The 16,402-nt window shown below is 58.2% G+C and overlaps 1 protein-coding gene across 3 annotated transcripts; it reads right to left on the minus strand.

Annotated features, from left to right (window-relative positions):
• Positions 1 to 5,595: 5,595 nt before the first annotated feature.
• On the minus strand, positions 5,596 to 15,963 carry LOC307214644 (uncharacterized protein). Of its 3 annotated transcripts, none has more exons than XM_079973386.1 (4): positions 15,863 to 15,963; positions 13,500 to 13,999; positions 11,255 to 11,487; positions 5,596 to 9,878 (listed from the first exon to the last, which is right to left on the minus strand). In XM_079973386.1, exons 2-4 carry the CDS (start codon positions 13,889 to 13,891, stop codon positions 6,913 to 6,915), a joined length of 3,591 nt encoding a protein of 1,196 aa, XP_079829512.1. In that variant the 5' UTR covers positions 13,892 to 13,999; positions 15,863 to 15,963; the 3' UTR covers positions 5,596 to 6,912. The 3 variants fall into 3 exon arrangements, with proteins under 3 accessions (XP_079829512.1, XP_079829513.1, XP_079829511.1); XM_079973387.1 differs by lacking the exon at positions 15,863 to 15,963 and adding an exon at positions 15,072 to 15,150; XM_079973385.1 differs by lacking the exon at positions 15,863 to 15,963 and adding an exon at positions 14,745 to 14,879.
• Positions 15,964 to 16,402: the final 439 nt, after the last annotated feature.

Genomic DNA, 16,402 nt, shown 5'->3' on the forward strand with positions numbered 1-16,402 from the left:
GTGAGCCTTGGCAAAGATGTCCAGACACGTCCTTGGTACAAGATTAGCATAGAAGAAGAAGAAGAGTTTGGATTTGATATCCCGCTTTATCACTACCCGAAGGAGTCTCAAAGCGGCTCACATTCTCCTTTCCCTTCCTCCCCCACAACAAACACTCTGTGAGGTGAGTGGGGCTGAGAGACTTCAGAGAAGTGTGACTGGCCCAGGGTCACCCAGCAGCAGCATGTGGAGGAGCGGAGACGCGAACCCGGTTCCCCAGATTACGAGACTACTGCTCTTAACCACTGCACCACACCACAGCATAAGCAGACATGTCAGGGCAAGACCCAGGTACAACAGAACTTCCTTTGCATGTCTGGACCCCTTGGCAAGCCTGGTGAGGGGATTAGGCTTTCCTTGGCCAACAATCAGCAATTGTCACCTCTGGGCACTTCCTGGAGTCCCTTTTTTCAAGGGGAAAATAGCTTTGGAATGGAGGAAACCGGCAAAGGAGTTGATTTTATATTATTTTTAAAGCTAGGTAACTTCCCTGAGCTGTCAAGTTGAAAGGATACATTCAGGCATAATATTTGTAATATTTAACAACTTTAAAGATGTGCCCCCCCCTGTAATTTCCATAACACCCCCCATCTCACCCTCTCTTTCTTCCCAGGTCTCAAGGCCCCCTCCCTAGGAGATGGCACAAAGCCCTGTGGATCACAAGGCCCTGGCACTGGCGCTGAGTGGCGCCCAGGACTGGCTGAAGTCCCTGCAGCAGCGCCAGCTGGTGGGCCTGGTGGGGGCTCAGCGCTCCCTGGAGGAGGCCCTGGCTGCAGGGCTGCAGGAAGAGGAGCGGCTGTGGGCATGTGCCCGGGCAGAGCGGCTGAGGCTGCAAAGAGAGCTGGCTGCTCTTCAGGATGCCAACGAGGAGGCGGCACGAGTGGGCGCAGCCAGGATCCAGGCCCTGCGGCAGCAGCTGAGCCACCTCCATACCTGCCTCCTGGCAGCACCCTCCACCGAGAGGGCCCAGGAGGCCCGGGATCTGCTTGCCCGTGCCAGTGCCCTCTCGCTTCAGCTCACCTGGGCCTGCTTCATGCCATCTCTGCAGGGACGGCCGACGCACATCCTGGGGCAGCTCCAGCTGGAGGAGAGGGTCCTCAGTCTGGCCTCAAGCAAGGTCCTTGCCAGGGGCAAAGGAGAAGGGCAAGGAGGAGGCCCCGCTGTGCCCACGGAAGGGAGCAGCCCAGAGGGTGGCAACAAGGAGCAGGCAAGCGAGAGCTGTCCCTCGGAGGTGCCAGGGGGGGCCCCATCTGCTGAGGCTGGACTGGCATCCCGAGGGGAGATGTGCAGCTGGGCAGAGGAGATGGGGACAGTGGCAGAGGTTGCTGTGAGGGAGGCCGAAGGCAGCGAGGGAGCCCTGCCAGCCGAGGCAATGCCTGCCGTCTCTGCGACGGTGCCCGTGAGGTGCTCGCCAGGGGCTGAGGAAACGGGTGGTGCAGCCAGGCCAGGCCTGTCCCTTCCAGAAGGGCTCCCTGACCCGGCCGACGCCCCTGGCACGCCCTTGCCTTTGGAGCCTGCCACCCTCTTCCATGCCAGGGCAGTCTGGGTACAAGAAGAGGCCTCTGACAGCAGCAGCAGTGGGGAGATGGGGGCATCGGGCCCCTTCCGGGAGATGGCTATGCTGGGCAGCCGGGCGCCCTCAGCCAGGGGGGCCCTGCCCCGGTGGGCCTCGGCGGAGTCCCTGGGGCGGCTGCACAGAGCCAAGCAGGGAGCTGGGGGGCAGCTGGGGGGCAGCTGCCTGGAGCTGGCGGGGCGCAGAGCGGAGAGGGTCGCCTTCCTCAAGGGGACCCGGCTGGGGTGGGGGGAGCCCCCGAGCCCCCATTTAAAGTGCGTCCCAGCTGTGCCCCGCCACCTGGGACCCCCCAGCCCTCCCTGCAACCGGCTGGTGGGGCAGTGGGGGGCGTGGGGCAGCCGAGAGGGGCAGCTGTGCCTCCCACATGGGCTGTGTGCCACCCCCGCCGGCTCCCTCTTTGTGGTGGATTTTGGGAACCGCCGGCTGCAGGAAGTGGGGCGGGCTGGGGGGCGGGCCATGCCCCTGCCGGGCAAGGCCTACTTTGACGTGGCCCAGGGCAGGGGGGGCTGCGTGGTGCTGACCAGCCCCTCTTGGCGCCGTGTGGAGCTCTACAGTGCCCAAGGCCGCCTCCTGCAAGCCCTGGCCGAGGGCTTCCAGAGCCCCCGGGGCATCGCCTTTGCCCCCCGGGGGGAGTTCCTGGTGGCTGACACGCGTCTGGGGGCGCTGCATGTCCTGGGGGTGTCCAGGGGCCGGCTGGTGCGGCGGGAGGCCGTAGGGGGCTTTGTCAAGCCCTACCTGGTGGCCACCAACAGCCGGGGGGAGGTGGCCATCTCTGAGCGGGGGCTGGATGGGGGCTGCTGTGTCAAGGTGCTGGCCCCCACCTGGCAGCTCCTGAGGGTGCTGGGTGGGCCGGGCCGCCCCCCGCTGCTCACCAACCCCTGGGGGGTCTCCCTGGATGAGGCCGGGCGGGTGGTGGTGGCCGACTGGGGGCGCCTCTCCCACTCTGTCTTCTGCTACCCTCTGCGAGGGAGGGGTTGGGCTGTGGCCACCGAGGGGTTAAGCAGCCCCCGGGGGGTTGCCCTTCTTGGGGAGCGCCACCTAGTGGTGGCAGACAGCATGCACCACTGCCTGAAAACCTTCCAGTATTGTTGAAGGTGGGCCAAGACGGGTTCCTCCCACCCCACTCACAGTGGGGTGCAAGACCCCGACTCCTGCCCCCCCAAACTGAGTAGGGATGCTTGTGTGTGTGTGGGGGTGCCCCACAATGTCTTATTACAGCTGGGAGAGAGCTGGGACTCCCAGGACCAAGACACCTTCCTGCCTTGCCCCTCCCCCACCTGGGACCCCTAAAAAAAGGAGCTGAGCAGGTACATAGATTGATTTCCTCCTGGAGCCATTCTTGTTGTTTGAGACTCCGGAGCTCTTGGTGGCCCAGGAGGGCTTCCATCAGCTTCAGCTGGTGGCCCAGCTACGCCTGTGTCTGGCCAGGGATAACCTCAATTCCGTCATCTCTGCTCTGGTAACCTCTAGGTGGACTGTCTCGCCAGAGTGCTTCATGCTCTGGTTATCTCTCGCTTGGACTACTGCAATGCGCTCTACGCGGGGCTACCTTTGAAGGTGACCCAGAAACTGCAACTAATCCAGAGTGTGGCAGCCAGACTGGTGACTGGGAACGGCTGCTGAGACCACATAACACCAGTCTTGAAAGACCTATATTGGCTCCCAGTACGTTTCCGAGCACAATTCAAAGTGTTGGTGCTGACCTTTAAAGCCCTAAATGGCCTCAGTTCAGTATATCTGAAGGAGCGCCTCCACCTCCATCGTTCAGCCTGGACACCGGGGTCCAGCTATCAGGACCTTCTGGCAGTTCCCTCCCTGTGAGAAGTGAGGTTATAGGGAAGCAGGCAGAGGGCCTTCTCGGTGGTGGCTCCCGCCCTGTGGAACGCCCTCCCATCGGATGTCAAAGAGAAGAACACTACCAGACTTTTAGAAGACATCTGAAGGCTGTTTCTCAGGGAAGTTTTTAATGTGTGACATTTTGATGTATTTTTAATTTTTGTTGGAAGCTGCCCAGAGTGGCTGGGGAAACCCAGCCAGATGGACGGGGTACAAAATAATAATGATGCTGATGCTGATGTTAGATTACTGTTATACACAGGGCTGCCTCTGTAGATGGTTTGAAAAATTCAGTTGGTGCGAAATTCGGCAGTCAGGTTGCTCACCAGGATGAGACAGTTTCAGCCTGTAATGCCAACCCCAGCCCGACTACCCTGGCCGCCAATTAGTTTTGGGGCCCAAGTGCTGGTTTTGACCCATAAATCCTCAGGGTTGCAATACCTCAAGGACCACCTCTCTTCAAATGAACTGACCCTGAGATCATCATCTGATGCCCTCCTTCGTGAGCCCCCTCCTCGAGAGGTCCGGAGGGTGGCAACACGAGAACGGGGCCTTCTCTGCAGTGGCTCTGTCTGTGGAATGCTCTCCCTAGGGAAGTTTGCCTGGTGCCTTCATTATACACCTTTAGGCACCAGGTGAAAATGTTCCTCTTCAAATTAGGCCTTTGGCTGATTCATATTCTGCATCCCTTTAAATGTGTTTGTGCGATTATATTATGTTCTCCGTTATCATACTCTGCATTATGTTTTTATTATGCTGCTCTAAACATTGTACATTTGGATAAAGGGTGGTATATAAATTGAATTAATAAATCCTTATTCTTGCTCTCAATGTTCTTTGCATGTGGAACAATAATCTGCTGCCTTTGAAATTTTCAGATTCAGCTCGATTTCGACAAATTCTAATGCAACCAGAATTTGAATAGCCTTTGGATAGAATTTGAATGGGGAGAGGGCTCTCAGTGGCTTCTGGCCCCAGCAGCTCAGCTCAGCCTCCATGGAATAATAGCAGCAAGTTGCTTCTGCACTCGGGATCCTGTTTCTGGGCTCCCCGTTGGGCCTCTGGTTGGCCACTGAGCATTGCAAGAGATCAGCGACCAAGTATCACGATACGTTAGATACAGGTGAAACTCAAAAAATTAGAATATCGTGGAAAAGTTCATTTATTTCAGTAATTCAACTTAAAGGTGAAACTAATATATGAGATAGACTCATGGCATGCAAAGCGCGATATGTCAAACCTTTATTTGTTATAATTGTGATGATCAAGGAGTAACCATATCAGAAAATTAGGATATTAAATGAAATCGGCAAAACAAGGATTGCAAATGGAGCCATATTGGACCTCTGAGAAGTAGAAGCATGCATATGTACTCAGTACTTGGTTTGGGCCCCTTTTGCATCAATTACTGCCTCATTTAATATTCTAATTTTCTGAGCTTGCTAATTTGGAGTTTTCATCAGCTGTACGCCATAATCATCACAATTATAACAAATAAAGGCTTGGCATATCTTGCTTTGCATGTCATGAGTCTATCTCATATATTACTTTCACCTTTTAAGTTGAATTACTGAAATAAATGAACTTTTCCACGATATTCTAATTTTTCAAATTTCACCTGTATATCATGATGTCTGACCCTGGCTGCCTCCTGCCCCCCACCTTAGGGGAGGAAAAAGCAGCCGAGTTACATCGCCCCACCCCACAAAGCCTTGATACGGCTCTGGCTGGTGTGAGGGCACCAGGACTTCATTCAACTGCTCAGCTGGGGGGCAGGAAGCCTCCTGCCCTACAGCTGACCAAGTCCAGATACCTCTCCAGCACACGTGGGGCAGAGGGCTTCCTCAAAGGTTCAAGCAGGCAAACAGAGCTTTCGAGGGTACTTGCCCAGGACCTTCTCAGGCTCCGTCCGTCGGCCTGTGCCCCCCCAGCTAGCAAGAGGTCTTGCCAGCTCAAAATGTCTGGAACTGGTCTTCTGATCTGAGTGCCATACCGGTTTCAGAGCATTTATCACTATATCGCCCAGTTCTACCAAGGACAGTTGCTTTGACCTGGCAACCCTTGCTAGGCCACTGCACGCAAGGACGTCCCCCACCCTTTGAGTCCTCCCCACGCCCACCCTGCCAACAGATGCCAGGACAAGAATGTTTCCAGAGTTGGACCTTTATTGATGGCGGGAGTTCTGCAAATCAAGGAGAGCCACGAGGGTCCCTGGAGAAGCAACGAAGCACCGTGATCGCATCTTGGGCCCCAGCAAGGAGGCGATCCCCCCCCCCCAGAATGGCTGGCCGGCTCCCAGAGGCAGGCAGGAGGCACTGGGCAGGGAGAGGGCTGCCCCACAAGGGAAAGAGGGCGGGCGCTCTCCCTCCCACCAGCCATTTTTGGTATCCAGTGGTTCCAAAGTCACTTGTGGCAACTCATTAAAGAAGTGGTTAAGACACCAACGAAGGCAGCATATGGTCACAGCACCAGGGGTGGGGGAGGGGCTTGCCACCTACAGGCACCCAAGGGCCACGGGGCCCAAAGGCAGGGCTTGAGCCAGGGACCCCCGGAGAGGTGGGCTATGTGTATTTCTTGGGGTGTGGCTGTGGAGAAGGTCCCCTGTGCTTTTTCTCCACCAATAGCCCATCTTGGCATTGTGTGGGGTTGGGCTAGATGACCCTGGGGTCCCTCCTGACTCTGCAAGTTCTGAAACACAACCACGGGGGCACTGAAGGGAAAGAAGCCGAGAACCTGGACTGCCGGCCCCGCTATGGAGAGCTAGAGGCCGCCTCTACTTCTGGTTGGGCCTAGAGGCGGTGGCGGAGGGCAGTCTACTGTTGCACAGGTAGTGCGCAACCCCTTTGGGGATGGGCTCCCACTGATATGGCCCCCTCAACTGCACCCCATGGCAGAGCAGGTGCCACCTCCCAGTGAGAGAGCGGGCAAGGTGGTTAAGGCAAGCCTGGCATTGGACCTCAAGCCAGCACAGGAACACGCAGCGGGCACCTCCCTGCTAAAAGACACTCTGTACATGCCCAGCCTTCCTCTCCCTTGAAATCCTAACCACAGAATTTGGCTCTTGTCCAACCCCAAACACCATTTCCACAGCCCCAAAGTTCAAGTTCAGGAGCTGTTAACCTTTTTCAGGTGTTCTGTCCACCTTCCCAAACTGGCAACTTGGAGTCCAAGGCACCTCGACTGTGTTGCCGGGAGCCGTGGGGAAAGTGCCCCTATCTGCTCGGCCCCCTAGATGGTGATCCTTTGTGCTATGTAGCCGGGCTCGATTTCTGCCTTCCAGTCTCTGCCCCCCAGACCATGAACCTAACCCACACATCCCACAACCCGTTTCCTCACTAGTGCTGTCCTGGGAGAGGCAACCAGACACCCTGCCTCTCCACCCCCAAGTGGTGGCAGTGCCCATCACTAAGGCCTTTGTGCATTAGCAGACCCACTCACGAAAACGCCCGTCCCCCCAGTGCCTGTCAGAGGGGCGTCTCCTGCTTGTACTCGTAGCCGCAGGTGGGGCCCTCGAACTGCAGCTTGATGGCTGCCTTGAGGTGCAGGTGGGGGTCCAGGGTGTCGATGGAGAGGAGCAAGGGGCTCTCCACGGCCTCCCCGTTGTGCTTGTCCTGAGCCACTGTGGGTCGGGGCAGGGCAGCGAGGGCAGCCTGGCGCCGGCGAGGCAGTGAGTGCTGTTGGATCTGCTGGGTGAAGCTGAGGGTGTCCACGGGGACCGTCTGCGCGGTGGCCAGCGAGTGGAAAGTGGAGGAGGTGGCGGCGCCTGAGGAACAGAGGGAGGCCTGCGACTTGGGGTGCTCACCTGCCGCCGAGTCCACCGAGGCCGAGGGGGAGCTGCCCACGGAGCCCGGGGAGCCAGGCGCAGCCCCATGCCCCTCCAGCAGCCGCAGGACGTCCCGGTGGCCCCGCCTGGCCGCCACACGCAGCGGAGTCCGGCCGGCTCTGTCGAGGATGCCAGGGCTGGCCCCATGCTCCAGCAGGACTTTTGCCACCTCTGCCTGCCCCTCCTGGGCAGCGATGCCCAGCGCCGTGGCCCCCTGGTTGCAGGCATGGTCAGGCTGAGCCCCGCCCTCCAGCAGTAGCCGGGCGATCTGGGCGTGGCCCCTCCAGGCTGCCAGGTGCAGGGCAGAACGGCGCTCCGTGTCCAACGCGTCCACGTCGGCCCCGTAGCTCAGCAGCAGTTGCGCCGCCTTGGCGTGGCCCTGCCAGCAGGCCACATGCAGAGCTGAGCGTCCCTGGGCGTCCTGCCCCTCTAGCCCAGCCCCATTCTCCAGCAGCAGCTCCGCCATCTCCAAGCGCCCCTCGAGCACCAGCAGGTACAGCATGGGGCGCCCCTCAGCGTCCGAGAGGTTGACGTCGGCCCCCTTGCGCAGGAGCAGCTCGGCCGTGGATCGGTGGCCCCCCAACATGGACAGTGAGAGGGCGGAGAGCCCGTCGTAGCCCTGGTGGTCGATGGGGGAGCCGCGGTCCAGCAGGAGCTGCACGGTGTCCGTGTGGCCCTCCTGGGCAGCCAGCATCAGGGGCACCCTCCCGTCTCGGTTTGTTTCCGCCACACGGGCCCCGGTCTCCAGGAGCGCGGCGCACGTCCTGGCGTGGCCCTGCCAGGCAGCTAGGTGCAGTGGGGTCCAGCCCAGGGCGTCCCGGTGGTTCTCGTCCAGGCCTCTCTCCAGCAGCGCCCGAACCACCGCCTCGCTGCCCTGCCCAGCGGCCACACCCAGTGCCGTGCGGCCCTCGCCATCCAGCCCGTCGACGGCCGCCCCCCAGAGCAGCAAGGTGTCCACCACGGCACGGTGGCCCATGGAGGCGGCTGCCAACAGAGGAGCACAACCAGCCCCGTCGGCCTCGTCCACGTCCGCCCCGGCCTCCAGCAGCAGCTCCACCACGTCGGCGTGGCCCTCGTAGGCAGCCACCAGCAAGGGGGTCATGCCATCCCGGTCCTTGTGCCCCGGGGATGCCCCGTAGTCCAGGAGGAGCTCCACCACCTTGGCGTAGCCGCGGCTGGCAGGCACGCACAGGGCCGCCACCGACAGGGCCGTGCGCCCGTCCACGTCAGCGTGGTCGACGTGGGCTCCGTGTGCCAGCAGCAGCGCCACAATCTCGCGGTGCCCCATGTAGGCCGCAGCAATGAGTGCCGTGCGTCCCTCTGTATCTGCCCGGTTGAGGTCGGCTCCGTGCTCCAGCAGTGTGGCAACTATCTCCTCATGGCCACCCCAGGCCGCTGCCCTCAGTGCCGTCCTCCCTTCTGCGTCAGCACAGTCCACGTTGGCGCCGGCTCGCAGCAGGATCCCCACGGCCTCGCCGTGGCCCCCCCAGGCAGCTGCCCGCAGTGCCGTCCAGCCCTCCCGGTCAGGGCGATCTACCTGGGCGCCGTGTGCCAGCAAACAGAGCAGGACTTTGGTGTGGCCCTGGCGGGCAGCCAGGGTCATGGGCGTCTGCCCATGACGGTCCGGGACCTCGGCCTGCGCCCCACGTGCCAGGAGAAGACCCGCCACCTCGTGGTTGCCGCTGTGAGCAGCACTGGCCAGCAGGGTGCGCCCTGTGACGTCCCGCTGGTTGACGCTGGCGCCGTTTTCCAAGAGCAGCCGCACCGAGTCCTCCCTCTCGAGGGCCTGTTGAAGGGATGGTCCAGGCCCCTGGGAGCCCATCCGTGCCCCCGCCAGCACCAGAAGCTCCAGCACCGCAGGCGCCAGGGGCAGCAGCAGTGCCTCCTCAGGCTCCAGGCAGTGTTCAACTGGCGCCCCGCACCACACCAGCCACAGCGCCAGCTGCCAAGCCTCCATGCCCAGTTCAGCATGGAGCAGGTGGAGCGCCAGTTCATGCACCTGCTCGGGTAGCAGTGCAGGTGCGCGGCACGAGGCGCTCATGGCGAGGGAGGCATGCCCACGGGCCGGGCAGCAGAGGTACCTCTGGGTGCAGTGCTTGACATCGCAGAGCCACTCGGCGAAGCTGGCATGGAAGAGGATGCAAGTGCCACTGGGTCCCTGGTGCAGCAGCGGCGCTAGGGATGCCAGCCAGCCCTCAAATTCCTCCCGGGGCACCGGGTGGCGAGTCCACACCGCGGCGTACAGCTCCATGGGGCGCAGGGGGCGCGGTGCGGCCAGGAGGGCCTCCAGCAGGGGGCGGACAAGGGCAAAGTCCTGGCCAGGGAAGAGACGCTGGCACAGCCAGAGGTAGAGGCCATAGAGGGTGCCCGGGATGTGGCGCACCTCCCGCAGGGTGACCAGCTCGCCCGCCACACCGTCCAGCACCCGCTCCAGGTACAGCAGGCACCCGTTGCTCTTGATGTGCAGCTGGCTCAGGGCCTCGGCCGTGTCGCGGGTCAGGTGGCGCCGGAGGGGCTCCTCCCGGTCCAGCCGCGCCAGGATGTACTGCTGGACATCGCAGACCACTGGCTCCCGGCGAAGGTCGTCCAGGCACAGCCGACGGAACCCTGCGGGGTGTCGAGGGGAGAACCGAGGGGTGAGAAGGGGCTGGGTCTCCCCCCAGAAAGCCCCCCAACAAAAATGTGAGCCCCCCAAAAGTGGGGATAACATGCCAACAGTTGGCTGCACTTGGCACCCACAGGGGCACCCTAGAAAGTGCCACGAAATAGTAATAATATTTTGTATATGCCATCTTTTCCTCAAGGCTCAAGGTGGTTTTCACCAATTAAAGTACAAAAAGCTTTAAAAACACTGAAGATTGTAACCATAATCTTATGGTTTTAGCTGGTTTTATTCTGTATTTTTATGTTGTGAACTGTTTCAGGATCATTATTATAGATTATTATAGATCAGTGCTTCCCAAACCTGGGTCTCCAGCTGTTTTTTTAATAATTTTTATTAAACTTTCTGTTTTACAATATAAAAATCTTGTTTTACATCCTTAGTATATCAGGACTGCCCTTCTTCTCTTTCCATGGTTCATTTTACATATCACAAATCCCTGCATATTTTACAAAAACCTATACCAATCAGTATTCCATTATTGCATCCACCAAAACTTATTTACCCTGTTGAATTTGTCTTAATGCTGCCAGCATTTTCAGCCGTAAACAATTCTTGCCCATATATTCAATAAAAGTTTTCCAATTGGATATTGGTTCTCTAGCTGTTTTTGGACTACAACTCCCATCATCCCAACCTATCAGGAGCAGTGGTGAGGGAGGATGGGAACTGTAGTCCAAAAATAGCTTCTGGGTCATGTGGCCAGCAGGACTAAGCCGCTTCTGGCGAACCAGAGCAGCGCACAGAAACGCCGTTTACCTTCCTGCCGGAGCAGTACCTATTTATCTACTTGCACTTTGACATGCTTTTGAACTGCTGGTTGGCAGGAGCAGGGACCAAGCAACGGGAGTTCACCCCATCGTGGGGATTCGAACCGCCGACCTTCTGATCGGCAAGTCCTAGGCTCTGTGGTTTAACCCACAGCGCCACCCGCATCTAAATTCTAAATTATCTAAGTTCTAAATTATCATACTGTAAAACTGGAAGGTACCATCCAGCCCAACGCCCTGCAATGCAGCGATAATATTATTTATTTATTTACTTACGCCCCACCCACCCCAGCAATAATCTTTTGTCCAACACAGAACTTGAACCCACAACCCTGAAAGTAAGAGTCTCATGCTCTTCCAACTGGGCTATCCCAGATGAAGGGTGATATGCAACTTTAAAGAAGATTAATGTTAAAGAGAAGTCAGCTGCCAATTGGGCACTGCAGGGGGTTGGACTTCTGAAGCCATTCCTGTAGAGCCGCCCGGCTTTTAGAGCCCCAGGCGGACCCAAGTCCATGGCCCCCCTCCCCTCCGGCCGGCCCCCCCCATACCGTTGAAGAGGCGCAGCACCCCCTTGCTGTGGGAGCGGGCAGTGCAGACCAGGAGCAGCCAGGGGGGCAGCAGCTGCAGGTGGCCCCCCAGGAGCTGGGCGATGGTCCGGCTGGGCCCCGGAGGGGGGGCTCGCTCCTCCTCGCGCTCCGCCTGGCCGGCGTCCAGAGCGTCCACCACCAGCAGGAGGGGCTTGGCGGGGGGCGGCAGGTCCAGCAGGGGCAGCAGGACAGCCCTGGGGATGGAAGAAGGAAGGAAGGGTGAAATTAAAACATTTTGGGCAATGATGTACAACGAGTTGAAGAAAATGTTCCAGTTAACATTTGTAAAAAAAGCCTGAAGCATTTTAGGAAAAGACCTGCCAAGGAAACTGAGAAATATCTTATGTATGCGACAACGGTGGTGAGAGTCTTAATAGCAGAAGGATGGAAATCCTGACCAAAGAACTGTGGCAAGAGAAACCGATGGACTAAGCGGAATTGGCGAAATTAACTCATAAACTACGTGATAAGGACAACTGCGACTTTAAAGAAGAATGGGAACCTTTTACAAATTACTTAAAGAAACAACAAAATGAACTGGACTCCTTGGCAGGTTTTGAATAAACATGCACAAACTTTTTATTGGTAACATGTTTGTTGTTGTTGTTTAGTCGTTTAGTCGTGTCCGACTCTTCGTGACCCCCTGGACTGGAGCATATATTGGTAACATATATATAGATAAATTAAGGATCTTTACAATTTCATAATATGCAGAGAATAACAAGTGTTGAAAACACAGAGAGAGGAGCTGAGGGAAGTCTGGGGTGGGGGGGGGAGGGAGGGTTTTTCTTTTGGGGGGGAGGGAAAAAATGGGGAGGGGGAAATGAGGATGATGTATCTTTGATAAATTGTTATGCTGGGGGGGGGCACACAATGTGATTATTGCAAATGGGGAAGACCCAGAGGCATTCTTTCATATGTGGTAGACTTGTAAAAGGGTAAAAAATATATTGGGAAATAATTCATAATGAATTGGAAAAAATGTTTAAAAGTACTTTCCCCCCAAAAAAACCCCCAGAGTCTTTTCTGTTGGGGATAATTCAGACTGGAATTCCCAGGTGTCAGAAAAGATTATTTATGTATGCCAATACTGCGGCACGTGATTTGTTAGTCCAAAAACGGAAAACGAGCGAGGTCCCAACCAAAGAAGAACGGCAACTTAAGCTGACGGAATATGTTCTGCTTGCAGACTTAACATGTAGAATAAGAGAACAAGAAGAAAACATGTTTAGAGAAGAGTGGAAAACATTAATCGAATATATGGGGGGGGGGAATTGTGCACAGCTGTAAACAGGGGCAGCATTAAGATCAATTCAACGTGGGAGGGCGGGGGGGCGGAATAGAGCGTTTGGGGCTTTTTAGTTTGGAGAAAAGGTGAGCTAAGTGGCGACAGGATAGTGAGGCAGCTCCTGGACTCAGATCTTGCTTGTGGGCAGCATGGATTTGATTTAAATCAATTTTTATTTTATTTTTTCATAATGACTCATTCTTGCTGGTATGATCTTAATATTTAAAAACAGGTGAAGGTTTCATTTCTGAAATAATAAATTCCCAGAGTAGTTTTTTACACTTATATCAAAAATTACTTTGGTTATAGTATTAGAAATACATAGATAACTTATTAAACCTCACAATAATTTCATAGTTGATTGTTTATATTTGGACAACTTTTCTGCTGTACTTTATCAGAAGGAGGGAAAAAAAACCCATTTCCTTAATAACAATTTATTTAACTAAAACAATAACGTTCTAGCAAATGTATCCCTGTTGGTTAACTGATGTGGTTAAACAAACAAACAAAAAACTCAAACTTCTAACAGACATGAAAAACAAAATCCTTATTTCCTAATGAATAGCCTTTGGACTATAACGAAAACTATCTTTAGAATGATTTTCCCTCCAAAAGCATTTTATTTAAAAAATACGATTTAAATTTTAAAAAATCCATTTTTTTTAATGATTGGTTTTTTCCCACCCTGCCTCCTTGGGAGCCAGCAGGCACTTCTGACGCTTTTATGGAGCCTCCAGGTGCAGTGGCAGTCTACCGCAATTTCCAGGTATGTTGAGGAGTTTTTGGCCACTGCGAGACACAGATGCCTGGCTCGATGGGCCTGATCCAGGAGGAGGAGGGGGGATCCTGCCCTCTGGACGGTGGGGCGACCAGGATGCCACCCCCCAGGGGGGCAGGGCGGGGGCTCTCTCTCACCTGCGAAAGGCTTCGTCCGGGTCCTTCTTGCACTGCGCGTTCTCCAGGGTGCTCTGGGCATCCGCCCGGCCCAGGCGCTCGCCGTACCCGGGCAGCAGGGGGCACTGCCGGATCTGTGCCACCAGCCGGAGGAGGAAGCCTCGGGGGGAGCAGGTGGCGCCATCGTGGGGCTGGCAGAAGTGCCAGGCCAAGACGCTCTCGCTCAGCCCCACCCGCCGCCCCGCCTCGGAGGTGGGCCACAGGGCCTCAGTGCACAGGGCCGTCTTGCCGCTGCCCGGGCCCCCCGTCACCAGCACCCCCCCGCCCCCCTCCAGGCTGAGCGCCAGCCGGCCCAGCGCCCACTCCCGGCAGTAGAAGGGCTTGCCCTGAAGCAGGCTGCCAGAGGGCTCCATGCCAGGCCCGGGGCATGGCGGGGTCCGGGCGGTGGTGGCACCGAGGGAGGGGTCCGGGCCGGTTCCGCGGGCGAGGTGGGGGGCTGGGAAGTAGGGTGGGGGAGAAGCCTAGGAGAGAGGGAGAGAGAGAGAGGGTTAAGGCAGGTGACAGGGGGAAGGGGCGCAAGGGCAGGACACCCGCTTGGCATGCAGAATGCTAATCCAGGCTGTGAGACAGACCCCCCCCCACTGCTGCCAGTCAGAGTAAGCGATGCTGAGTTTCCCCCAGGGCCTGACCCTCTGTTCCTTTACCAGGCAACTTTTCCTAAAGAACCAGGACTAACAGGAGTGGGGGACTTGGAAGGGACCCCGAGGGTCATCCAGCCCAACCCGCTGCTTGAACCCACAGCCCGGAGGATCTCACGCTCTGCTGAGCTTCCTCTCAGAGACAAGGGGTGGCAGCGGAGTGGGAAAGCGCCTGCTAGGCAAGCAGAAGGTCCCCGCTGGCACAAACCCCGTTGGCGGCATCTTTGGGAATGCCTGGGAGGGGCACCCTGCCCAGAATCCCAGAGAGAAGCTGCCAGCCAGAGTGCTGGCCATGCTGCGCCAGATGGGCTGGGTGCCTGAGTCAGCTTTCTGTGGCCCCAGGGCTGAAAGGAAAGGCTTTCCCTCCGGGGCAAAACACCTGCTTGGAATGCAGAAGGTCCCCAATGGGAGAAAGAGCCCTGGAGGGCAACTGCTGCCGGCCAGAGCGGGCTGCACTGATCTCAATGGAGCCAAGGGTCTGAGTCAGACCACCCGCTTCCCTGAACTCTGGGTGCTGAAGAACACCCCACGCCTCCATGCCCCCCAAACTGCCCCCCCTCTGGCTGACCTTTGCTGCCAGACCCTCTCCCCCTCCTGCCGCCGGTCTCTTCCTTCTGCTGGCACCCAGGGGCCCCGCCGGTCAGGGTGCGGAGGGCGGCTGCCTCAGCAGGAGCAGCGGATGCTGATTCATCCCCCCCACCCCACCCTCAGCAGCCGGGCCAGTAACCCCCTCCTGCCCAAGGTGCTCTTGCTGTCGAGGGGGGGGGGGGGAGCAGGATGCCGGCTACCTCCCTCTCCCTGTCAGACCCAGCCCAGGGAACCAGGATGTGCTTCCGCACCCCCAGCCCCCCACAAGAAGGAAAGGGGTGTTGCATGCCGGGGGGGGGGGACGCACCTCCAGCCCAGCCAGGCCGGGCCAGTCCCTCCGCTGCAGACATGCCCAGCCGCACCTTGTGCAATGGGGAGACACTCCCTCTGCCCCCCCCCGCCGCGGTATTTATAGGGAGGCAGGAAAGGGCGCGGGGGGGGGGGGGAGATTGCCCAGGGCGAGTCTTGCCTGGTCTTGCCCTGCACTGAGCAGGAAGCCCGAGGGGGGGGGGCGGCTGGGCTGGGCGGGGGGGGGGAATCAGGCTCTGCACGCCGAGGAATGCAGGATCCATGGGGTGGGGGGGAGACAGAGCCGAGCCTCGACCTTCCCTTGGAAGCTGTGAAATGGGGCCAATTCGCGGAGCGGGGCCGGAGGACTTGTAGGGTGGGTGGGTGGGTGCGGAAGGGGACGGCGGGGGGGGGGGGGCGCGGCCGGGCCTCTCCCCACAAGACCCCCGTGTGCGCCCCCCTCCCGGCGGGGTGGGGGCTGGCGAGGCGAGAACCGTCCAGCCCTGCAGGGAGGCGGAGCTCAGAAGAGGAATGGGGGGGGGCAGGAAATAAAGACCCCCATCTTCCCGCGCCCCCACGGGGAGGGAGCAGAAAGGGGGCGCCTGGAGAGCTCAAGGGGGGGGGGGAGAGAAGTGGACGCCTGTCTGTCGGGGGGGGGCTGCAAAATGGGCAGCTTTTGCGGGGTGGGGGGCTCCTTGGCTGGGGGAGGGGCGCTGCAAGGTGGCCGCAGGGAGGGGGAGGGGCCAGATTTTCCTTCCCCCCCCCCCCCGGCAACGTGTCTTTTTCTCCCCCCACCCCAATCCGGCTTACCTGCTCCTCCTCCTTCCTCGGCTGGCCGGGCAGCCGCCAAACTTCCGCTGGCTCCGGCCGGGAGACAGGAAGGGGGAGGCGGCCCGGCGGGGACCCCCCTCCCTCTGTGCCCGGGCGGAGGCGGAGGCGAGGGCGCCTCTGAGCGCGTGCGGAGCGCCGCGCCTCCCCCGCCGCCTCCTGGGGAGGAAGTCTCTGCCCCCAATTGCAAGCCCTGCCAACGCCCCGTGGCTGAGCCTGGGCTCGTGGGGGGGGGGGGAGGCGCTGGTCTGGCAAGGGATTGGGACCCGGGTCTGCCAAGGGGTCCCTGGGTGCGGGGTGACCATGCCTGGATTGGTCCGGAGGTCAGGCCCGGAGGTCAGGGTGGGGGGCCGCAAGATCACTAAAGAAAAGTCATTTCCCCCCATCCTTTCCTCTCTTTTTCATGATGATACATTTTTAAAATGTAAGAAAAAAATTATATCTTCTTCCAGTATTTACTTATTCCATAAAATTTACACACCTCTTGATCGTGAAACAATAGCAGCCTCAAAGCTCTTTCCA

Source organism: Podarcis cretensis (genome assembly GCF_951804945.1).
Source record: "Podarcis cretensis genome assembly, chromosome: 4".
NCBI lineage: Eukaryota > Metazoa > Chordata > Lepidosauria > Squamata > Lacertidae > Podarcis > Podarcis cretensis.